Consider the following 26,127-nt stretch of genomic DNA (forward strand, 5'->3'; position numbering starts at 1 on the left):
GAGGCAGTGTGATGCTCAGGGCAATGCTCTGCTGGAAAAATTTGTGGGCTGGCATTCATGTGGATGTCTCTTTGACGTGGACCACCTACATAAACATTGTTGCAGACCAAGTATACCCCTTCAGGGCAACAGTATTCCCTGTCAGCTCTCCATCACACTACAAAAAAATGGTTCAGGAATGAGTTGAGGAACATGACAAAGAGCTCAAGGTGCTGACCTGGTCTCTAAATTCCCCACATCTCAATCTGATCAAGCATCTGTAGGATGTGTACTGCAGGAGCACTTGTTCATTAGTGTAGTTTATGAGGTTTGTAAATCACAATAGCACATAAATTGAAGCATCTGTGGAATGTACTGGACAAACAAGAACACAGCACACCATCAGAAGTCTTGTAGAGTCCTGGCCTTGACAGGTAGGAGCAATTTTGGCAGCCCAAAGGGACAAGATCAGACAGGTGGTTTTAATGTAATGGCTGGTCAGTGTGAACATGCAAGCAACTAGAAAGCTGAAGAGGACTGAGTATACCAAGTAGAGCAGTGACATCAGTTATGAGGACAGGAAATTAAAATCTAATATGATTTAGATAAGGCTACTTGAACGGATGCAATAGCTTTCCCATAAAACACAACACAGCACCATGTATCTATTGTCCTGCAGATTCACTGTTCTGTGGATTTTCCTTGCAGTGTTTTCACACTGTTGTGTATTTGCACTTTATGTAGTCGGTGTACTGTACTATTACACTGTCATTTCCAGCTATATATAGATTAAGGACAATAAAAAAAAAAAAGCACATGACTAAAAATGTGTGTTTATTCAGAAATGGTGATGAAAGGTCAAGCCTTTATTTAATGAGAAAGTGTCAGAAAGGGGATTCCAGTTTTAGGTTTAAATGATAAATATATATTGTAAAAGGACAACAGTGATTCAGACACCCAGAAAAAAAAACCCATTAGGAAAACATTCAAGCTTAAGACAGAACAGTTTATAAAGTCTTTACAATTTCAAAGTTGTTTTAATTACAAAACTGCATGTGAAAGAGTTTGTTTGGAAAAATTTCAGTCCTCAGCTTTAAACCAGCCTACATAAGCCAGGTTCATTACTGAAAATGTCAGTTCAAAAATGATTTACAAAACAGAATTAACACAGTGGCTCATTTCTCGTGTAGTGTATCATGAAAGGAATGCTATATGTAAGAAAAAAAAAAAAATAGAGGATTAAACAATTCTTAACCATTTCATCCATTCTGATTCTCAGTGCTTGCGGATAAACTGCTGTTTCTACGTTAGTAAAGAATGCTCTGGAATCATGTTAGTCTGTTATTTAGTAAACAACAGGTTTACTGATCAATTCTATTGTGCAATTTTACACACATTGCCAGTAGTCTTTCATTATGAATAAAACAAAATGGCAGAATAAATAACTCCATAATCAACCAGATTAAATGGAGAAAGCTCATTTTTTTTAATTTGCAATGCCGCACTTTGATCCATTTTTTTAGGATAATACGACTAAGTCGTGACTGATCTACTTTGTTAGTTTTTCACGCTTTCAACCACGCGTCAACTAACTGTACAGAAAATACATAATTACTCAAAAGCACAGCCAGAGAGTTTGAGGGTTTTAGTGATTATATGCTGTAATGATTCCACCCACCACACACAAATAAAAGAATCCAATTGGCTAATAGGTGTGGGGGTCTGAATCTCCGTTCCTATTTTTTTTAAACACTGTAATATATTTCAGGCTTTGTTTTTGGTTTTGAGAGTTATAAGAGCATCTCTTCATAGCAGAAGACTCTAGCTGTAAAATTGATTCAACAACTACAAAGACCATTTACATCAAACATGAAACTATGAAGTGAAATGATCAGGAAATGATTCTACTCCTAGATCTCCCCAATTAAAGCATTACAAAATGTTATTTATTTAGAAGTGTGCCTAATGGGGATTCAGTTCAGCGTCTGTTAGAAGAGTCCGATGACTTCTCCGGTCACTGGGTCCAGATCGATGTCATAGAAACAGGGGCGAGTTGGGAGGCCTGGAATGGTGGGCATCTGTATGGGAAAAGTGAGAAAACTAGTGAATTTGCGAGTCTAATTGTTGACAAGGTGTTGATTTATTTTTTAGACAAGCAGATCTTACAGCAGTGCTGCTGCAGTTCGAATCACAGGTTTATATTAATGCACTCGTCCAGATTATTATAAGGATACTGTATATGACAGTCCGAATCAGAGCACAATTCACATGAATAATTGGTAATGAACTCGAGACTGACTGTAGGAGGTGGTGAGGGTTTGGTTTGAACTGCGAACGTGAACACAACTCGTACTTGGGTCGGTACTTGTTCAGGCATAAATTTTAGCTGATAATGACATCGCTAGTTTTAGATGTTTATTTAGTGTATTTAGAAAGAGCCTCCAGGGTTAGCACTGTTTGTATTAGCCAGAGGCTTAAAAAATGCAAGCAGAGGGGGGGATTTTTGGGTTTTATTGTTTATATTAAGTTAATAAGACAAAATATAATTTTGGAAGTGTGAAGACTCGTGTCTTCACACTTCCAAAATTATATTTTTGTCTTATTAACTTAATATAAACAATAAAACCCAAAAAATGCTGGTGATTAAAAGACTGTTTATAATTGTGATGGAAACAAACCTGTTTCGCCACATTGACCACATGGCAGGTCTTAAATCAATAAAAAATATTAGTGTTGGCAATCCGCTACGGTGCAAGAGGAACAAAATGCTTTCTTAAATGTTGATACTCTAAATTTGCCAACAAGAGGACGCAAAACAAATACTTGCTAATTGCTAGTATTCAGAATCTAGCGTACTGGCTAGACCACAATCAAATCAGCAGCTTTTTATATCAGGTGAAGGACCCAGTGATAGACTGATGGAAGTGCTCACCGTGCCAACTAGCGGGTAGAGAAATCCAGCGCCGACGCTCGCACGAATATCACGGATAGGTAGGACAAAGCCGGTGGGCACACCCTTCTTTTCAGCATCGTGAGAAAGAGACAAATGGGTCTTTGCCATGCAGATTGGCAAATTGCCAAACCCCTAGAAAGAAAGAGGAGAAGAAGAAGAAAAAAAAGACTTTAGCAACATTATATGGAAGTCATTCATCTGCATTGCGAGCAATCGGATTTCTCGTACACTGGTCTGTACATGTGTTCATGCACAATTATTTCACTCATTATGCAACTAAATGATCTGATTCAACAATGTAAAAACAACAGCATTTCTGTCTCAAAGGGCCTCCACCCTCAACCGTCATGTAGGCGCAATGAAGACGTCTACTCCGATTTGAAGGAATTCTGTGACGTGACTCATGATGTCTAAAGCTATCTTGACAGATCATAAGTTCATTAGCTTACTGGGAAAGTGTCAGCAGTCCAGCATGGTACCCAGGACTAAAAGAAACAAATCAGCAAGTTCTAATCTAAGCTTCTTTTATAGTACACAGTGTCTCAAGAAACTTTGTGAAGCATGTTACTATGTCTGGCATTGTGCAGACACTTAAAACTTACCTGATACTAAGTAAGATCTTGAAGACGCACATTTGCAGTAATGACATACCAAATCTAAAACTAACCACTGTCAAGTCTTAAAATAACTGCAGGAGACTTCAGATTTATTGCCAGACAAGTTTTAACCAACAACGTTATTTGCTAATCTATTGGTTGAATGTAGTTTTTTCTATATTTACATGAATATTAGATTTTATTCATCTCACAGCCTGCAAGTGGCTCGTATCATGTCTTATTAATCCAGCAGATTAGGAAAAATGTAAATCTACACCAATGTATGACGCTACAGGGCGTTTCAGACTTAAACTAGTTCCTTCTATAAACTCTGCGTATAAAGGAATCCTGGGTTATCGTCTTTCACTGTTCATATGAATCCTGGCTATTTATAATCTGATGTTTTGCACTATACATTCCTAAACCTTGGCTTAAAATGTTCTTATTTGCATATTTGCTTAAGCAACAACCATGAGTGGTTAAATGCAGCGTACAACCTGTTTAAATAGAAGCTTCTCTCATACTTTTGCATCAGTAAGAATAAAAGGAACAGGTCAGCTGTGCTGCACCCGAGCAGGTTTTGTTATCTTTGTCATCTTTCTAATATTTTTGGGGCTTTTTAAGTTTAATGGGTAGTTAATCAGCCGTTTGTTGATGTTCAACTTCCGCTAATTTTCCAGCGTCACGTATTTTTCCTTTGCCACAGTGCACACTTACGTGAAATTCAGTGTTTTGCCACCTGACGCTACCGAGCTGTATTTGCTGCTAAGCATCTAGGCATAATGTTCTAACGCCACATCATCGTTCTAAACCCGGGTAGGGAGATGTTTCAGTTGTTACAATGTGAAACATTTCCCTACCCAGGGTTAAAAGTTGGGTTTAGAATGATGATAACCACTTGGGTTAACTACTGTAATTGGGGTTTAACACAGTGTGAAAAGACCACAAAGCCTTGTTGTAGTTCTTCCCCAAAATGCTGCTGCAAAGCTGGAAGCACACAATTATACAGGAGGTCTATAAATACTACACTTTCCCTTCACTGGAACTAAGAGGCCCACACATGTTCATCACAATGACCCTATGCACAGATCCATTAATGCTGGACTAGAGGAACTTGAGTGGCTGCACGGAGCCCTGACCTCAACCTCACTGAACACCTTTGTTATGAACCGGAATGCTGACTGCACCCCAGGCCTCCTCAACCCGACTTCACTAACACCCTCATGGCTGAACGGCTTATACGTTCAAGCACAAACTGTTAGGAAGACAGTACAAGTTATTGATAATTGCTCAGTGGTTATGACAATAAATTTCTGATTTGAAGGTTGTGAGTGCAAATCCCAACAACCAAGCTTCATGCTCAGGTAAATAAATGAGATCATTGTAAGTCGCTCTGGATAAAGGAGTATGCCAAATTCCATAGATATACAAGTGTCTTACAAAAAATAAAGGACACTCTGGTGACTAACTCAAATTCTATAAAAGTTTCTTAAACTACACCAAATCATTACATCCCACTGATTTTCTAAATAATAATTTGGATGCTGGGTCTGAAGCCAGAGCTCCAAGTTCTCTAGCATGAGGCATAACCATGATAAATGTCGTACCTGTTTGGTATACAGCTCCACTTTACGCTGGGCCTCTGGGAGGAGCTCGACATCATCAGCTCCGTAAATCTTCTGTGCAATTATTCTGATTTTATCGACAATGGGCAACTAAGGAAATACAATACAGAGCACTTCATACATCAATATGACTAACAAACAGCATGTGATGAAGTATACTCACCGTCTACATGTACATTCATGCATTAATCTAATCAGCCGATCGTGTGGCAGCAGAACGGTGCATATCATGATGCAGACACAGATCAAGAGCTTTTACACAACAAGTTCACATCAAACCTCTGTCTGTGACTTCATGGCAATGCAATGCACCAGTCACACGATTGGCTTACAAGGTACCTGCATGACTGTTCCTAATAAAGTGGACAGTGACCGTGTATAAAGTACAGCAGTGCTGCAAGTGGGATTATTACCTCAGTATCATACAGGAAGCTGAAGTTGCTGGGTGTGTCTGCTGCTTTCTGCACAGCTTTCCCCAACTCTGTGGCTCCAGCGCCCCCATCTGCCCAGTGAGTGCAGGGCACAGCGTCAAAAGCTCCTGCCTGTTTAGCCAGATCACAGATCAGCTGCAGCTCAGCATCAGTATCCGTCCTGCACACGAGCACACAAATATTTATACTCAAGCTTTATTCGAAGATATTATTAGAAGTGGTACTCTTAACACCACACCAATTTTCTAATGATTCTGAAGACATTTATGTAAAGTAAAGCTGAAAATTACACCATTACTGACTGTTACAAAGCACTGACACTAGAGACTCATTCCAAAAAGTCTTCTTTGTTAAATAAAGCTTTCATTTCATTTTTTATTAACTTTAGCTTATGTGGATTATCTGATATACACCTCCCTCTGTAATCCATTATAAAAACAAGCAGATTTCATTTTAAACCTTTATGAATTAGTGCCAGAACTACTCTCAGAGCTGTACTGTGCTGTTCCGGTAAACCAACCACACTGACCAATCAAAATCCAGAATTACTCAAATACAGTGGAACCACAGCATAGGAATGTAATTTGTCCTGTAGGAGAGTTCTGCTGTATTGCAAAACAAGTTTTCCCATAAGAAATAATGTAAATGTGGATAACCCGCTCCAGCCACCCAAAATATTACCAATATGACCAATACGAAGCGTATGGCTGCTCACAAAGAACTGACCCAAGCCAAGCATTCCATGTCAAGGCTTCTCACAGGAAGTCGTGCCACCAGGCTTGGGCTAAAATAAGAACAGACCACCCACACCACCCATCCATCAACAAAAAACGAGCGAAAGTTCACATAGCTTTTGAATGCATGCTGAAGGCAACGTCAGTATCGTGGGTCGACTCTTTTGAAACTGCTTTTGCTGACTGAAAAAATAATTGTAAAATTAGTAAACTTTGTTTGGCTTCGCTTGGCTTTCTACTGAGGCAAACAAGTTTTGAACGGCTCCCGGACGCACGTACAACTTAACTGCCGTTCATTTTCTTGTAAAATTTCAATTATTAAGGCACAAATTCATAAGGGCATTCGTACATCATTCAATGTAATATAATCTCTTCAGTGTAGTGTGCAGTCTACATGTTGTATTGAATACAAGTGTAGTCTCTTACTTGAAAGCATTGACTGCTACAACAACTGGCACTCCAAAGTGCTTGGCATTCTCGATCTGCTTGTGCAAGTTGTTGCAGCCTTTCTCCACCAGCTCCAGGTTCTAGAAGAGCACAAAACACAAGACATAGTTAGCTCTGGTTTCTATTAGCTTTATTTAGAGCTAATATTTATTTAGAGGTATAATACTAGACAGACATAATATTTCTAAACAATATTTGTCTAAAATGCACAAGTAAATTAGTTCCAGTAAGAGCTGATAAAGATCACCTCTTCTATGTATTCCTTTGGTAGAGGCATGCCAGCTGTGACCTAGAGACAAATATATACACACGTTACAGATGCATTGCAGTGAAGCCAGAGAGCAAGACTTTTTTCATAGTCAGAGATAGACACAGACAGACATACAGAGAGAGATATATAGACACAGACAGACACAGATACAGACAAAGATAGACAGACAGACAGAAATAGATATACACAGAAAGACAGACAGACATACAGACAGACACACAGACAAATAGATATACACAGAAAGAGAGACATACAGACACAGGTAGACAGATAGGTAGACAGAGACAGACAGAGATAGGTAGACATGAAGAGACATACAAACAGAGAGACAGATATACAAAGATAGATAGACAGAAACAGACAGATAGCTAGACACGAAGAGACAGACAGACAGAAAGAGATAGATAGACAGACAGACAGAGATAGACAGAGACAGATAGATACAGGCAGACAGACACAGACAAACAAAGAGGCACAGACAGACAGATAGACACAGACAGACACAGGCAGACAGAAAGACAAAGACAGATAAAAACAGACAGAAATAGATACACAGACATACAGGCAGATAAAAACAGACAGAAATAGATACACAGAGACATACAGAGATAGACACACAGACATACAGACAGAGATAGACAAAGACACACGCATACAGACAGAAATAGACACAGACAGACATACAGATAGATAGACACAGACAGACACGCATACAGACAGAAATACAGACAGAGAGACATAGATAGACACACAGAGACATACAGACAGAGATAGATAGACACAGACAGACAGACCAACCAATCATTACCTAAACTTCAGGCTGGTTAACAGATCACAGATTAAAGCAAAGCACACTTTAATACGCTTAATAAGTGCTCCTTCTCACCGTTGGTCCGCCCCCGTGCATCTTCAGTGCCCTCACTGTGGCCACCAGCACCACCACGTGAGGCCGCAGCCCGGAGTAACGACACTTGATGTTGAAGAACTTCTCCATGCCGATGTCTGCACCAAAGCCTGCCTCAGTTACTGCCAGGAAGAAAGAAAGCCACTAGAGTTGTTGTACAGAATTGCAGCACTGTTATTTCTGTAGTGATCATCAGTGGCTGAAGTTTCGGTCTTTCCTAAGCTGTGAATTGTGGGCAAATATTTACTAAAATGTATCTAGGGTGTTTTAAGAAATTCTATCTTGAATGTATTCTTGCATTTATTTCTTCTTAAAAAAATCCAGTTATATTTATTATTGACTTTCTACAGTTTGACTTGGTTACTAATCTAAAATCTAAACTGATTTTCAGGAATAAAAAGCTCTATAATGCCGATATAAATTATCAAATTATTATTAATATTAAACTCATTTAACCTTTTATACTGGTACACTGCCGCTCCAATGAGACATTTTCATTCAGTGTAAACGACTGAATTATTTCACCACCACAGGTCTGCTGTAACACACTGTCTGCTTTCAGTGTGGGATGTTTTTACCTCTGTTTGGAGAACCTTACATTAAATTTTAGTGGTTGAAGATAACACTGTCAAATTTTGAACACACTTGGGGCAGAGCAGAAAACGGTTTGATTTCTCCATTTTTGTTGAAGATATAAACATTTGTGTAAAAAAAATATTTAAAAAAATAATAAAATAAAACAGTTTTGGGGGCTTTTTAACTTTTCTTTATTAAAATATTGACCTAGTAGGCCAAGTTAAAACAGGAATACTTATGAAAAATTGCAAATTCTTAAAGCCCTGGAGTGTCATTAAACACTGTGGAGTGTGACAAAAAAAAAATTCAATATTGAACACCCTAAACTGGAGCAAAAACCATTTTATACCTTCTGGGGAAAAGAGTTAAATAATGATATTAATTAATGAAAATGGTTAAGCAAAACAGAGTGCTAATGTAATACTAGCTCATATTATTAAAAGATGGCTGTAACTCTCACAGGAAAATGCCAAAGATATCCAAAGATTTATCCGTCATACCTACAAATCCTTCAGGCCCTACAAGCTTCAGAGCGATTTTATCAGCCAGGATGGAGGAGTTCCCATGGGCGATGTTGGCGAAAGGCCCGGCGTGAACAAACACTGGGTTTCCCTGAGACAGACACATGACATCACTTTGGTCAGTTTTCTTAAAAGAAAAGCTATTTCACACAAAAAAAAAAAAAAAACCACCTCAGGGCATCTGTTACACCACAGAAAAAGCAGAGAAGTCGTTGTATGCTTTCTGTTTATTTCCATATTTTTAATCTTTTTCTTAACTATTATTATTATTTATTCAGACACAATTTGGGGTTGCAATACGTAATCCATTTTAATGACCTGGATGTGCATCAGCAGTTATCTTAAGAGCTAGAGGTAAGAAGGGTAGAGTAAACATTGCCGTTGGTGTCCGATGTGCTGCAACATGGAAGTTCTATTTAAAAACAGCTTCAAAAAAAATCAATACACCCAAAATTTATTTTACCATATGCATTTATCAAATCTTTTATAAAAACAAATAATGGTCCAGAGCAGACATCTTAAACAGAGAAGAGCATGGGGCTAAGCTTGCAGCCTTACTTCCATCTTCATATTTTTCCATCATATTTCATGAATTCTGATAAATTATAGAACACTTTATAAAATACATTTTATGCAAAGATTGCATGTGTCTTAAAATAAACAACTAAAAAGCTTGACAAATTTTTATTTTGAAACGTTAAATTTATGAATGCAAAGAAAAAGGAAAAAAAAAAACCCACACACCTCTAGGGTCTGCATAAGGTTGGGTTTGATGGCATCTCTCATTAGCACAGTCAGTGCTCCACACACCCCCTGAAAAAGAGATTGAGAGAAGATAAAGCAGAGCTGGACAATTCAACAGTTCATTAGCTAGCAAGTGAAAGCTTATCTGAAAGTAAGAGTAAGATACTCTACTTTCAGTGTATAGAATACAAAGAAACTTAGGGTGGCAAAGCTCACAAAGGACACTTAAAATTAAGCAGATCTTGCTCTTCAGAAGTTTCAGAAAACATTTAAATGTTTCCCAGTGAACAACATATTTCACATCAGTCGTCCTTTTCTGTAATAGTTGTGTACGAGTCCTGCAGTTGTCTTCAGTGTGAAAAGATGAATCTCAGAAGTCATAGAGTCTCTGCTGGAAAGAGGTCAAATATGCAGAAAATGCTGGAAAAGCAAAACTTGTGCAGGCCCTGGAAGATAACCATTTAACATTATGCAGATTCTGCAAGGTGTATGCAAACTTATGATCCCAACTGTACAGAAAACATAGTGCATGGGTACAGTGGAGGTATTTTGCACACCTGTAAGGGACAATGTTCTTGTGTAAAAATGTATTTTGCAAAAGTCAGTAGGGTGTAGAGGTTTTCTTTTGCTAGTTGCTGTGCAGCTTAACTGCAGAGCCAACCAGATAAAACTGATAGCTCTGATACACAATCAACTCATCTCTGCATTCATACTAGAGATTTACCCAAATTTTTAAAAAAAGTCAATGCATTTAAGTGGAACAGCTAGTTCTCCACACACAGATACCTGAGCTACAGTTACCCTAGTTACTTACCCTAGCTTCATTGCATGTACATAGAAATTGATTAGAATTTTGACCAGAACGTGTAATATAATATAATATAATATAATATAATATAATATAATATATACACACATACATATACACACACAATGATCAGGCATAACATTATGACCAGTGACAGGCCGTGAAGAACACTGATGATCCTCATCATGGCACCTGTTAGTGGGTGGGATATATTAGGCAGCAAGTGAACATTTTGTTCTCAAAGTTGATGTGTTAGAAGCAGGAAAAATGGGCAAGTGTAAGGATTTGAGTTTGTTTGAAAAGGGTCAAATTGTGAAGGCTAGACAAGTGGATCAGAGCATCTCTAAAACTGCAGCTCTTGTGGGGTGTTCCCGGTCTGCAGTGCATCAGTATCTAATAAAAAATGTATCCTTTAAGTCCTGTAAGTTGCGAGGTGGTGCCCATGGATGCCCCACCTTGCATCTTTTGGATCTGCTGCTAACATCTTGGTGCCAGACACCTTCAGGGATCTAGTGGAGATGCCTCGATGGGTCAGGGCTGTTTTGGCAGCAAAAGTGGGACCAACACAATATTAGGCAGGTGGTCATAAGGTTATGCCTGATCAGTGTCTACATTTGATGGATCTCAGTCTCTGTCTTGAAATCCTTCTCTCCCTCCCACCCTCTCTAACAAACACTTAAATAGACATACAAACAGTGAATACTTTAAAAAGACATACAGCTGTAGAATAGATGATTATTTAAAATGGACTGTATAGAATCTGCATTACTGACCAGGTCTTCTGTGGTGATGGGTTCGCCACTGCGACTGGTTGCCACCACCATCTTAGCCAGCCTCTGCCTCATGTCCTCCAGACTACTGGTGAGAGCCAACACAGCCATGATCTCACTGGCCACTGTGATGTCAAACTGAGCCTGCAGAGCACACATACACGCTTACAGCTTGAGAACTTATTATTAGTCTCCAATATGATACATCATACAACAATGTGTACAGTATTAAAGCATATGTAGTGCTTACGGTTCTGGTATAGCCCTTCTCCGTAGGGTTCTGGCCAATGGTGATCTTCCGGAGGAATCGATCATTTGTGTCCAATACTGCATTAAGGAAGAAATAAAATAACTAAACAAAAAACTAAAAAGAAATCTAAGGTTTTTAGCCGTAGAAGGAGGAATCAATATGTTTGCACATAGCAGTCAATTCATAGCCTGCAGTTATCCAGACCTCTTTGCCAGGTGATCGATTCAGGGTCGATGTCCAGCCTGGCAAAGCGAGTGATCTCTTCCTCCGTTAGTGCAGATGGATCGGTTCTCTCAATGCCAAGTTTCTGTTACAATACACGATCATATTTGTCACAGGCAAAGGATATTGAGGATATGATATGGATGAGAAGTACAGTTTAAAGTCTTTCATACTTTGAGACGGTTGATCTGCACTGGGGAAAATGTTCTCTGGCCTCCACTCAGTGGCACCAGGCGGTTATAGAGGGCCTGAATGAATCACAGACAGAGTATGAAAGGTGAGATACTTAGTAATCAGAAAACTACATTACATTACATTACACAAGATTATATCCAACCATCCATACATTTTCTATTCCTCTGATCCTACACTGGGTTACACAGAACCTGGTGCCTCACAGGCTCAGGGGACACCCTTCTGACCCATCACAAGGTACAACTGCACCCATTCATACACTATGGACAATTCAGAGATGTCAATCAGCCAATACAGGTCTTTGGTGGAGGGAGAACTGGAGTGCCTGGAGGAAACCCCCAAAAGATCGAGGAAGGCGTGCAAGATTGACACGTACATACACGAATGCAGGGCGGAGTTGGTAATCAAACCCACAACCCTGGAGATGAGAAGCCCCGCCCCCTCCTCATTCACCATACTGAAAGTTAATACTCCAATACTAGAGATGCATCAAGATATACAGGTTTGCTAGCAAACTGCCAGTTGGGTTACATTAATTGATGGATGACACTTAAAAGACTACAAAAGTTAACAATGAAAAAGAAGTAAATAAGCAGTTCACACTAAGATTCTATACAAATTTTTAGATCATAACTCAAGTTTGTAATTGCCATTAAAAAAAAAAAAAAAAAAAAAATCAGTAAACTGTACTGTGATGTAGTTTATCAGTATAGAGATATATTATTATATTGCACATCCTTATACCATGCTGATGCTTTCTCAGTAACTAAACCTGCAGAATTCTTTACCTTATCAGACTGAGTAGCTTCGTGAAACATGCGAGCATCGATAGCAGCAGCCACCAGGTTGTTTGCAGCAGTGATGGCATGGATATCTCCAGTGAGATGAAGATTAAACTAAAACGAAAAAAAAAAAGAGAGAAATCCTGAGCATGCTCAGTCGTTTTATTCCACTGAATATTTCCAAAGCGTTTAAATATGTTCACTGCTCATCATTTGCTGAATTATAAACAGCTACATTACCTCTTCCATGGGAATGACCTGAGAATAGCCTCCTCCAGCCGCACCACCTACAAGGCAGGAAGAAAGTACGTTGTGTCCGTGTTCAGACATGATCAGCAGATCCTACAAGCACATGACTACATGACGCACCTTTGATGCCAAACGTGGGGCCTTGAGACGGCTGGCGCACGCAGGCGAACACGTTGCGTTTGAGGTGAGCGCCAAGAGCCTGCACTAACCCGATTGTAGTGGTGCTTTTCCCCTCACCCAGAGGAGTAGGAGTGATTCTACAAAAGCAGAACAATATCAGAAAATTTATAGACTGTAATTAGACTATAATATATTCTATATTTTTGACCTAAAGCTGAAGAATTCATGTACAACATTGGAACAACGTTAAGCTATTAAATCCTTTATAATCAAATTGCTGACACAGAACATTAACAGTGCATTTAATAGAGTACAACTGTGGTACAGTTTTAGGAATCACGAGTACATTATACAATAAATGAAAACATCCATGTAATGCAAAACCCAGAGAAAAAGAAGGTTCAATAAAAAGGAAACGTAATTACTCTCTTATTATTATTAAAGCAGGTATGAATTCTCTCATTGCAGTAATAAAGACATTAGTGTCCATTTGAAGCTGAAGTACATATACCACTTGTTCCATTTCCTACACCTCACCCACTTTTTGTACCCAGACACTGAAATTGTACCTTTCCGACATCGATCTATAAACACAAATATTAGCTCAACTGTAAAAAAAAAAAAATTAATAAATAGATTTCTCACCCAGTAACAACCACGTATTTGCCATCAGCCTGGGACTTCAATCGATTGATCGTTTCCAACTGGACTTTAGCCTTGGTCTTGCCATAGAGCTCGACTTCATCTGAGAGCAGCCCGATCTCTCTGGCCAGACGGTCAATGGGCTTGGGTATACCAGAGCGGGAGATAACGATATCACTGAGAGAGAAAGGTAAAAATTAGGCAACACTCTCAATGGTAAAATGCCAGATAGTTACAGACTTATGAGTCACACAAAAAGCTGTGACTTATTTAAACAAACTATATTTATAGCTTGTATGCAGTTTGCAAAAGTCAAAATGAAAAATGATCCTGAACTGATGCTATAAACTCAAAAGGAATGAAACTGCTGGATGTGCTGTTAGGACATTTTTTAAAACCAATTAACATAGCGGTAGTGCACTGGATTACTTTCCTCAAACAGCAATTTATTCCATCTGTTGATATTTCAGTCCCGTTGGGATTTCAAGATTTTGCAGAAATTAACACAAATCAAGCAAACTAATATTTGGAGTTGGCAATTATTCAAAATTGGGCCAAAGCCCTCTTTAATTCACGTGTGTCGATCACGAGTACAGCGGTCATGGATTAAAAAGTGAATACTTGTGTCTTCACTGGACGAGGTTTAAAAGAAGAATCCAGTGCTTGTAAACCAATTCATGCAATTTTTCACAAAAAAAAAAAAAACTCCACAAGTTGCATCACAAATTTCCTGAAAAGTCCCAAAAAAAGTGAAATCCTGGAGGGAATGACAAATATATGTATTTAGGTGTCCATGAAACAAGTTTGTACCCAAGAACCAGGTACAAAAATGCAGCTCATCATGTCCAAAGTCCAATGTACTGAAAATACTGACTGTTACAAGGCACGAGACTCCTTCCATACAGTTTTAATAAACATTACCATACAGAAAGCCTCACTAAAAGCCTTGCATTATATGTAGTGTCTAAATGTAAGCTGTTACTATAGAAACCATAACGTATAAGACCGAATACATTAACAAACCTGTGAACTGGCATTACTGTATGTAGCATGCTGTTATCAACCCATACTGAACAATCAGGTTTGATAATTCACTTGAATTCAGATGCCACATTGTCAGACTCTGTAGTTTACATTAAAAAAGGGGTGAAGCCAAACCTAGGGACAGGTCTCTGCAGGTTGAGCTTGGTATAAGAGATGTTCCATTTGCCAGGTTCATGTGCTTGAAGGAAGCGCTTGGCACTCAGTACAGTGTTCTATGGAGAGGGGAAAAAAACAAACACAAACAGCTCATACAAAGACAATAACCTTGTGTTTATTATAGATTAATACAGAAAATATCAAATCTACCTGCATGAGCATGGCGACGGTCATGGGACCGACTCCACCTGGTACGGGAGTGATGAAGGCTGCTTGCTCTTTGGCAGTGGGAAAGTGAACATCACCTACAACCCGCTTTCCACTTGACTTGGTGCTGTCTGTGAAAAGATTTAACACACGCAGAGATAAACACTGGTTTAACATTAAGCAATGTGTGTATAACTAAACAGTTCACAAATCAGAGCATCAAAGCAGCCAGAGATGGTCATTTTTAGTGAGAGTTGAAAACTTTCAACATGAGTGACAACATGAGACATATCGGTGACTAGATGTGGGCGTGTCCAGGAACACAACAAAATTGAGAAAAGTTTAGCTTTTGTAAATATGGAGCAACCAGTAGCAGGAACACCTACTGACGACTTCCTAGTAGAGCAATAAAAAAAATGCTGTCTTCTGACTCTGCCTACACAACAGTTGGGGCTTCTGTTGTGTTTAACTTGCACCCTCTTTTCTCTCAGCCTTCACTTATCCTGGTTAGTGGCTGTATAACGTGTGTTTACTCTGAGACGTGTGAAGCAAGACGTCTTTTGTTTAAAAAGGTGGCTCATGATGCAACACTCATTTAGCAGAAAGCACCATTTGCCCTCTTCCTGATACAGCAGCTCACAGACACCCATGACTGGTTGTGTAGTGTCACTGTGATTGACAGGGATATTCCTTCTGACATTGATTCCTTCCCTTAGGGTAGTGGTGGCTCACGTGGTTAAGACACTGGGTTGTTGATTGGAGGATCAGGGTTCAAGCCAAGCTACCACTATTGGGCCCTTGAGCAAGGCCCTTAACCCTCACTGCTCCAAGGGTGCTGTATCATGGTTACACAATCAGGGCTCTGACCTCAACTTCCAAAAAAGTTGGGATATGCAAAGAAAGAATTTCACAGTGCTGTAATGTACATGTGACAAAAAAAGCTTCTATTCTAGTGACATCAGTCTGACTGGTAGAATAAGAGTAGACAGAAAGAAATTACAGGAAGTAGGTTCATATATTTAGGATTGGATTCATAACTTTTGGTCAGTCAGACTCTCACCAGCTTGAGATATCAGCCTACCTTAGCAAATCTTTCACTATTGTTTACTCTAAAGGCCAGTAAATAGAGTCTCCCATGAAGCAGCATCTCTGTCTGGATCTTTGGATATGAAATTCTGCTCCTGATCTGTATAATAAATATTAGTTGCAATGCCATTAGAGACACTGTGCTGGAGACAGAGGCGTCACTTGACCTTATTTACTGCAGCATGAGCCCAGTGCTGATAAATCATTGTCTGATGAGGTGGATTACAGTAAATAAATCTCAAAACATTCCTTTTCACTGAATGTTATCATTTCTATCATAAGAAATATAAATAACAGGAAAACATATCTTGCTCAAGCATATGCCCCACCCACTCCCTGTGCTCCTCCTCCCTACACATTTTCCCATGAAAACTTGACCTGCAGTCAGATGATAATTCATCACACTGTAGCTGAGGACTGAGAAGAGGAAACGACCAGGCTAATGCTGACCAGTGATGATGTGATCAATAGTGACGGCTTGTTAACACAAATGATGTGATTTAGTCATCGGTGAAAGGTGTTTGAAGTTAGTGGTTAGTTGAGGAATGATTGTTTATTTCCTTAAATCAACAACTAACAAAAACAAGCAAACAAATAAATACTATACTACTATCCAAGCCACCAGAATTGAAGGCTTTGGAGTTGATTTTGCATTTCTTCCTGGTTGGGCATTTCCCAGAACCCCCAAGATATTTTTATGCACTTTTGAAACATTCCAGACGTGCCTGTTCTCCAGTAAAATCTAATTTTCCTGAGAATAGGGTAAATGTTTTCTGATGCAACACTCAGGAGCCCAATTATGCATGTCTTTATAGAAAACAGGCTTTGGCTTTTACGATACTGGACGATTAATGTGATGAGAAGCTCACTCTGGAAAAACTGAGCATTAACATTCGATTTCTTCCTCCAAACTCACCTGGAACATGGTTGATGCCGCAGTCGATGACTACAGCACCCTTCTTCACCCACTCGCCTTTCACCATCTCTGCTTTACCAATCCCGGTCACCAAGATGTCTGCCTTTCCCACCTGAGATAAAACAAATGTTTAGCATAGGTTTAGCGCTTGGTCATTTCTGCATTAATAACAATGTGTCTATATTTTAGTCATACACAATATTACATTGCCACGATAGACAACAATGTTCATGTTTGATTATATTATACTACCAGAACCATCAACCATTACATAGCTTGCAAAGGAGCTTCACAAAAACACTAGAGTACTCTTCCATGACTTACCAGTCAAAATATATGCCAAAAGAGCAGCAAGAAAAAACGAAGTGAAAATGAGCCAATATGAATATATGGAATAGGAAATAATCTGGAAAGATTTGTGCAAGTGTTTTACAATCTCCAACATTAAGGGAATGGCAGTGAAATGAACACTACCTACACTCAGAACTGGCCGACTGACCATTTTAGATCACACATTTTCAGTGATGGACGGGTGAACTATTATTAGATGATCTGACTTCAAAGTTTCCGGTGCTGAAAGGCAGGATTTTGAGTCAGTTCAATGCCACAAACATTTAAAATTTCAGGCTGGGGTCAGTACATAGCTTTAGGTTGTGTGAGAGTTGAGGTGCTAAGAGCAGATACAAGAAAAAGTAAGGACTATGAGGAGCAAATGCATTTTTCACAGCACATCACAGGTCCTTTCCCTTTCAGAGTACTGGCTTTTTTGCTGCTTGTTTTGTTGCGTGAAGTTATGAAAGTGTAGTTTCCACTTGTGAATGTAACAGCCAAGTTGATGTTAGAGCCTCTGTGTGAGGACGGGATGCCCATGTCTCAGCAAGTAACTGAATTTAGAGTCTTTTTGGCGAGTACAAATGACATGAAGTGTATTTTTGAGAAGTTTTATAGACGTGTTCGGATGTTTACCTCAGCGGCCAGGTCAGCAGTTTTCGAGTGACAGGTGGTAACAGTGGCATGATTCCAGAGCAGGAGGTCATGCATCGGTGCACCCACGATCTTACTGCGGCCAACCACAACAGCCCTTTTTCCTGCCACGGAGACACCTGTGAAAAAGCTTCACGTTAATCAACTGCACTTTTCTACATTTCCATTACACAACTGCAGACTTTGTCATAGAATGCCAGTTGCCATAGACATTTCTTAAAACGATACAGAGGTGAGGTTGAAGAAAATCAGTGTCACATAAAAAAAAAAAAAAAGTTAATAAATCTGATAGGAATTTGTAGTTTCGGTACAAAACAGCAGTACTCAAGAGTGAGGAATGAGGTATGTTATAAATCAGAAGCCTGCACACTGACCTGTCTGCTTAATGAGCTCCATACAGCCATTGGGAGTGCAGGGAATGAAGCAGTCTCCAAGGTCACCCCGGGCTAGCTTCCCCGCATTAATGCTAGTCAAACTAGAAGAAAAAAAACATTATGCAAATATCCACAATTAATTCAGATGTTTCTGAAAGAGCATCTTTGAGCTTTAATCCAGCCTTTGATTCTGTATCATAACTTTTTAATTAGAGTTATTTACCCATCTACATCCTTCTCTGGAGCTACAGCGTTGGTGACCTTCTCAGTGTCGATGCGGTGAATGGAGTCCAAAGGCAGCTGCACTATAAGCCCATGCACACTGCTGTTCTCATTGACCTCTGTGATGCGCTGCAGGACCTGAGAAAGTGTGTGTGTTGAAGATAGAAGACGACAAACATTTTTACATTTACGGTATTTGGCAGACGCACATCTTTAATCTTCTCATTTATACAACAGAGCAGTTGAAGTTAAGGGTCTTGCTTAGGGGCCCAGAAGTGGCAGTTTAGTGTTTTTGGGATTTGAACTCACAAGATGGGAGATGTTCAACTTCACTTTCATGTTCATCAAACCACTCTGTCACCAGTCTTGCTGTGTGTATTGGTGCATTATCATCCTGATACATGGCACCGCCTTCAGGATACAATGTTTGAACCATTGGGTGCACATGGTCCTCCAGAATGGTTCGGTAGTCCTTGGCAGTGACGCGCCCATCTAGCACAAGTATTGAGCCTAGGGAATGCCATGATATTGCAGCCCAAACCATCACTGATCCACCCCCATGCTTCACTCTGGGCATGCAACAGTCTGGGTGGTACGCTTCTTTGGGGCTTCTCCACACCGTAACTCTCCCGGATGTGGGAAAGACAGTGAAGGTGGACTCATCAGAGAACAATACATGTTTCACATTGTCCACAGCCCAAGATTTTCGCTGCTGGCACCACTGAAACCGACGTTTGGCATTGGCACAAGTGACCAAAGGTTTGGCTATAGCAGCCCGGCCATGTACACTGACCCTGTGGAGCTCCCGACGGACAGTTTTGGTGGAAACAGGAGAGTTGAGGTCCACATTTAATTCTGCAGCGAGTTGGGCAGCTGTGGTTTTATGTTTTTTGGATACAATCCGGGTTAGCACCCGGACATCCCTTTCAGACAGCTTCATCTTGCGTCCACAGTTACTCCTGTTGGATGTGGTTCGTCCTTCTTGGCTCTTGATACATCACAAAGACTTGCTGTCTTAGTCACAGATGCGCCAGTGAGACGTGCACCAACAATTTGTCCACTTTTGAACTCTGATATGTCACCCATAATGTTGTGTTCATTGCATTATTTTAAGCAAAACTGTGCTATTACTCTGCTAATTAAACCTTCACACTCTGCTCTTACTGGTGGAATGTGCAATCAATGAAGATTGGCCACCAGGCTGGTCAAATTTAGCCATGAAACCTCCAACACTAAATTGTCCAGTGTTTCAGTTTCATTGTCCAACCCCTGTATATTGACAACAAAAAGGGCTTGAAACCTCAGTGTGTCATATGTAGTGAGCAACGAAGAGAATTGGCTGGTGGAGCAGTCATGTGATAAGATGCTAAAAAAGAAATTCAATGAGGTAAGCCTCTCCCAGTTTTGGTGCCGTGAAGCACTTTGAGTATCCGTCCCTCGCCACTCATGCGATCACAACCATCCTAGCATTCAGCACTACATATCTGTGCGAAAGTGGCTTCTCTTCTTTGGTGCAGCTTAAGTCAAAGAAAAGGAACAGGCTGAACATTGAGCATGATCTTAGGGTAGCACTGTCTACCATCACCCCAGACTTTGAAACTCTTATCAGGAGTAAAGCACATCCTCAGTTCTCATTAGCTTCCCAAATTACTGTTAAGTGAAACAGATGTTTATAATAGCTGTCATATTAGATGTAAAAACGGTTATGATTATTTTCACCATTCTACTGTTAAGTATTTGCTGGTTTGTTCTGTTCAATAGGACCTTTACCTGTCTTTATTAACAGTTCAGTTTAGTTCATTATTTACCATGGTAACTGTACTTTCGTTACCCTATCCACTGTTTGTTGTTTTTACTTTGTGATATTTCTATAATTTGATAAATTTTGTTAAATGACAGCCACAAAATATTGTTTATTCATCATTCAGGTCTTGGTGATTTTCTTACAATTTATCTGGCTTAAGTTAAATAGAGACACTACTTGTGTACATGTTAAATAAATAAAAAATAAATTTGCATAATTAAAGTTCCTAAAAATTTGGGTCGCGGCTTGATGACCATGTAAAAATGTGGGGTCCCATGGCCAAACCAGTTGAGAACCACTGCTATATGCTACACATGATATTATATCATGATCAAAATATGACCATATTACTGTTCAAATCAAATATTTCAAGCTTCCAATACAAACATTTGCTTTTAATTTCTTGTAAAGCGTCTACATTTACACATATATCCATGAGTTTTCTCTCACCTCTTCTTCAGTAGCAGTTTGTGGAAGCCTCATGTGCGTCGCATGGATCCCGATCTACAATGTCATTCAATCAGGAAAAAAAAAAAAGAACACAAATAAGTACATTAGACATTACATGGAAATGATGCTGCACAAACTGGTACAAGTAGACTATTAAGTGCGTCAAGCTTATTTCTTAAGCAAACATTCAACTGCTAGAGCAAATTGAGGTTGCTGACCTCAGCAGCAGCTTTCAGCTTCATGCTGATGTACAGGTTGGAGTCATCTCTGTTTCCCACCTGCAACACAGATGCGATACAATTGAGCAATGTTGTGAAGAGCTGCATTACAAACTAAATTATGATATATAAAGGATTATGAACGTTTATTTGCATCTAAATCAACTGGACTAAACTCCATATTAAATATTGAGCTATGTCTCCTGATTTATTGGTTCCAAAAAACAGATGATAATTTATTCAAGCCAAAATATGAAGCTTCAGGAATGTGTATGTTCACAGCAAACTTTAAAAGCCCTCATCGGTCGAGCCGCAGAAATCTTTTCAGTTACGGTTTACAATGAAGAAAAATCATAAGCAACCAGTTATTTTTTCCTCAACTGCTGTTGAAGTTTTGTAATCTCTTATGAAGAATACTGAAATATAAGCTGTGTCCTAAATGAACTCTGCACTATGTACTGTAGCATTTAGTGTATGAAATGGTAGCATCCTCTCAAATGAAGTCTTAACTGTTTTTTTACTCACTGGAAGTATGAGCCGTTTCCCCAGTCGAGGGCAAATGACATCAAACGTACGTTGTTACGCTGCTTTAACAGAATTCAGTGAATTTTTTTAAAAACGTTGAACAATAAACACAAAAGACGTTTGTAAGATGTCTTGTCCGCCGTCAGTGTGTGGTAGCCCTGCCCCTCTTTCTCTACATAAGCAGAGCTGCGAGTGTTGAGTGAATGAAGTGTCCAACATTCCACACTTCATTATTTCGGTTAAATAAGTGCATCATGCTGGTACCAGTCATGCACTTCTTGTCGGGATTGTTGGAATTTCCAGTGTGTGCACATGACTTACACTATTTACTACACCATGGCAGAGAGTAGGCACATTTATAGTCTTATTTTTTCAACTAAGTACGTACATACACTATATTGCCAAAGGTTTTGGGACACCCCTCCAAATCATTGATTTCACGTGCTGTTTTTCAGGGCTTAGCCCTTACTTCTTACACTAGAGTGTCAACCTACCAAGACACGCTGCTCTAATTCATCCCAAAGGTGTTCTATCAGGTTGAGGTCAGGACTCTGTGACGTTCCTCCAAACCAAACTCACTCATCCATGTCTTTATGGACCTTGCTTTGTGCACTGGTGTGCAGTCATGTTGGAACAGGAAGGGGTCATCCCCAAACTGTTCCCACAAAATTAGGAGCATGAAATTGTCCAAAATGTCTTGGTATGCTGGAGCATTAAGAGTTTCTTTCACTGGAACTAAGAGGCCAAGCCCAACCTCTGAATTCAATGATTTGGAGGGGTGTCCCAAAACTTTTGGTAATATAGTGTAACAGCTGCAGCAGAGACTGGCAAAAATAACAATTGCTTACATATAAAGTTAAACATTAAAATTATAATTTTCTTTGGGGAATGTAGCTACAGTTCAGTGTCTAGACTAAAGATGCTTTTTTATTATTTATGCTAGCTTTCTTTATTTTCCTATTTTATATTTCATTCTTGCTAATATGGAAGTAACTCTTTACTGGTGATGTAAAGTGAACCTGGCAAGTGATTAAAGCAAAATATAACAGACTTTAAAATAAAAATAATAATAAAAAGAAGAAGAAGAAGAAGAAGAAGAATGGTGAAGTGAAATAGAAGACACTTGTAATTAGATATTTAAAAAAAAGAAGTTTACGTTTCTTATTTTTAATTATTGAGACAGAAATATAATCATAGAGCAAATGTTTTCTTGGCATTATATTGCCGCAAATTTTAAGAAATCTGAACAACTGAAACAAACATATGGCAGCCATAATAGTCATGCAACCAAAGAGATGCATGTCTCAGTAGACAGCAAACAAACGTTTCCTCACTGACCTGCAACACCACCAAGCCTGGTCTAAAATTTGGGTCCTGAGTCTTCATTTCTTCAACTTCCTTCTTCAGCCTCTCTCGCACCTGGCTGTATTGTAAAAAAAAATAAAAATAAAAATAAATAAATAAATAATAATCATCAATAATTTCATCTATTAATTTAGAAGCTTCTCGGTTTCCTCGGTTCAAAACTGCCACTTAATTTGTGTCAAACTTTAAAGATCATTTCACCCTGAACAACTTGCACAATAATAGTCATAACTAACATGTGAGCTACAACAAAGTCCAATATTTTATTTATTAGTTTCAAATGTTCACAGAGAAGTGGAGGCTCAAGTGTTTAAGGCTCTAGGGCAGTGAGCAAAAGGTCAGGTTCAAGCCCCAACACTGCCCAGCTACTGCTGTTGTGCCCCTGAACATGGCCTTTAACCCTCCCTGGCTGTAAAATGGCTGACCCTGTGCTCAAACCCCAACCTCCAGAGCTGGAATATGCTAAGAAAAAGAATTCCACTTTGCTGTAATGCTAAGTGCAGCAACAATAAAGGCTTCTTTCATGAACACGTAGGTCTACTTTCACTTCAACAGTTTCCTACATTACCCACATTGCCATTTGACTACCTGCTGATAGCAGGAATGAGTCCTTGCTTCATCTCTGCCTTAAAAGATGTGTAATCCTTTAATCTGTCCATCTCTCTCAACTCCTCCTCTCTTCAGAGAGAAATCAATCAGAGTAACTGTTTCCACACATGAACGTTTACATTTCATCAGAGAGCAAGCTCATGACTTTTTACTGTGCAATTCGCTTGTTCAGCTTAAAATACCATTTTCGTTTGATTTGTAAGATTTATCTAGATCTCCAGTTCAAAGGTCATACAGAAAATAGAAATCTGGAGACATCTAGTTAAAAAAAGAAATAAACATCACTATTATAAACCAGCTGGAGGAGGAAGAACACTGTTCAGAGTCACTGTGCAGCCAATTTGACAGAAACTAGAACACCGGCTCTGTCCTTTATCTCGCAGTGATCTAAAAACAAAATCCATGCACAAAGGTCAGTGTGCAGGCCACAAGATTACCCAATGCCTCCGACTTCCAGGTCTGACCTCTTTAAAGAGAGTCATCAGATAAGGAAGCACAGAAAGTGAGAGTAGTAATGCTAGAGAGGGTCAGACACGGTTAACACATTGAGGCAGTGTCCCAAGCAGTGTCTGACCCACTCAGCCTTGTGACCAACAGAGCTGAAGAGTGAATGCTGACCATTACCTGGCACAGATGTGATCAGTTTAACATTTAATCTACATGATTACGAAAGATAAGCTCGACAATCTTATCGGCTATTTGTTATCAGTTGATCATCTCAACTTGTCAGAATTGTTATATGGTACAGCATCAATAAAGAAAGATACTTATACTTCTCAATCCATTTATTTTGCAAATCTCGTGCACAATTTAACTCCACTGAATAGGAGTCCTTTATTTTGATTAGTGCATGATATTTAGTGAAACGCGCACGAGCGCTGCACGTGCTCTAAGGTGCCTCCATAAACGCATGGAATTCCTCGTGCTTGTTTTCCGTGCAATACTTCAAAGTACAGACTTTCAAAGATTTTCTAATAGTAATGATTTATAAAAAAAAAAAAAAAAAAATCAGGTCCATGAAGACCCCTGGAATGAATCACATGCAAGCTGCCGAAACTTCATCCGAGTTGCGTAAACTGCGGTGTGTGTTTCAGAGTTCACTTACGCTGAGACTTCTTTTCCGCTGATGATTTGAGCTGACATGTTTAAGCCTTCTGGACTTCTCTTGTGTCAGAAACTGAAGTTGACTACCTTGAAACTTTTTTCCCAGAGCTTTATCACACTGACCCACACGCGATGAACTTGTCGACGCAATTTCCGCTGCTCGAGCTGCCCGCGTGACGCTACTACGGGCTAAAAACCTTCGTGAATAGCGCTAGGTGCTGACGTCAAAAAAAAGTAGGCGGGACTATTACCACCAATCAGACGGGAAAATGTGAACGGAAAAATGCTTCCCATTGTTTACTACAGGGGTTGGACAATGAAACTGAAACACTGGACAATTTAGTGCTGGAGGTTTCATGGCTAAATTTGACCAGCCTGGTGGCCAATCTTCATTAATTGCACATTCCACCAGTAAGAGCAGAGTGTGAAGGTTTAATTAGCAGAGTAATAGCACAGTTTTGCTTAAAATATTGCAATGCACACAACATTATGGGTGACATATCAGAGTTCAAAAGAGGACAAATTGTTGGTGCACGTCTCGCTGGCGCATCTGTGACTAAGACAGCAAGTCTTTGTGATGTATCAAGAGCCACGGTATCCAGGGTAATGTCAGCATACCACCAAGAAGGACGAACCACATCCAACAGGAGTAACTGTGGACGCAAGAGGAAGCTGTCTGAAAGGGATGTCCGGGTGCTAACCCGGATTATATCCAAAAAACATAAAACCACAGCTGCCCAACTCACTGCAGAATTAAATGTGGACCTCAACTCTCCTGTTTCCACCAAAACTGTCCGTCGGGAGCTCCACAGGGTCAACGTACATGGCCGGGCTGCTATAGCCAAACCTTTGGTCACTCGTGCCAATGCCAAACGTCGGTTTCAGTGGTGCCAGCAGCGAAAATCTTGGGCTGTGGACAATGTGAAACATGTATTGTTCTCTGATGAGTCCACCGTCACTGTCTTTCCCACATCCGGGAGAGTTACGGTGTGGAGAAGCCCCAAAGAAGCGTACCACCCAGACTGTTGCATGCCCAGAGTGAAGCATGGGGGTGGATCAGTGATGGTTTGGGCTGCGATATCATGGCATTCTCTAGGCTCAATACTTGTGCTAGATGGGCGCGTCACTGCCAAGGACTACCGAACCATTCTGGAGGACCATGTGCACCGAATGGTTCAAACATTGTATCCTGAAGGCGGTGCCGTGTATCAGGATGATAATGCACCAATACACACAGCAAGACTGGTGACAGAGTGGTTTGATGAACATGAAAGTGAAGTTGAACATCTCCCATGGCCTGCACA

General features: G+C 39.7%; 1 protein-coding gene across 2 annotated transcripts; it reads right to left on the reverse strand.

Annotated features, from left to right (window-relative positions):
* Positions 1 to 964: 964 nt before the first annotated feature.
* mthfd1b (methylenetetrahydrofolate dehydrogenase (NADP+ dependent) 1b) lies at positions 965 to 25,033 on the reverse strand. 2 transcript variants are annotated; one of them, XM_058399642.1, is made up of 27 exons: positions 24,825 to 25,015; positions 23,084 to 23,168; positions 21,221 to 21,280; positions 21,003 to 21,056; positions 18,750 to 18,886; positions 18,527 to 18,627; positions 18,135 to 18,271; positions 17,169 to 17,280; positions 15,170 to 15,297; positions 14,978 to 15,075; positions 13,823 to 13,996; positions 13,178 to 13,314; positions 13,049 to 13,095; positions 12,815 to 12,922; positions 12,005 to 12,079; positions 11,814 to 11,916; positions 11,610 to 11,686; positions 11,363 to 11,503; positions 9,782 to 9,850; positions 9,017 to 9,128; positions 7,923 to 8,062; positions 7,013 to 7,054; positions 6,745 to 6,845; positions 5,567 to 5,744; positions 5,136 to 5,243; positions 2,912 to 3,064; positions 965 to 2,057 (listed from the first exon to the last, which is right to left on the reverse strand). In XM_058399642.1, exons 1-27 carry the CDS (start codon positions 24,860 to 24,862, stop codon positions 1,968 to 1,970), a joined length of 2,805 nt encoding a protein of 934 aa, XP_058255625.1. In that variant the 5' UTR covers positions 24,863 to 25,015; the 3' UTR covers positions 965 to 1,967. The 2 variants fall into 2 exon arrangements, with proteins under 2 accessions (XP_058255625.1, XP_058255626.1); XM_058399643.1 differs by lacking the exon at positions 23,084 to 23,168 and having other exon boundaries at positions 24,825 to 25,033.
* Between the last annotated feature and the right edge of the window lie 1,094 nt (positions 25,034 to 26,127).

Source organism: Hemibagrus wyckioides, linkage group LG09, assembly GCF_019097595.1.
Source record: "Hemibagrus wyckioides isolate EC202008001 linkage group LG09, SWU_Hwy_1.0, whole genome shotgun sequence".
Taxonomy (NCBI): domain Eukaryota; kingdom Metazoa; phylum Chordata; class Actinopteri; order Siluriformes; family Bagridae; genus Hemibagrus; species Hemibagrus wyckioides.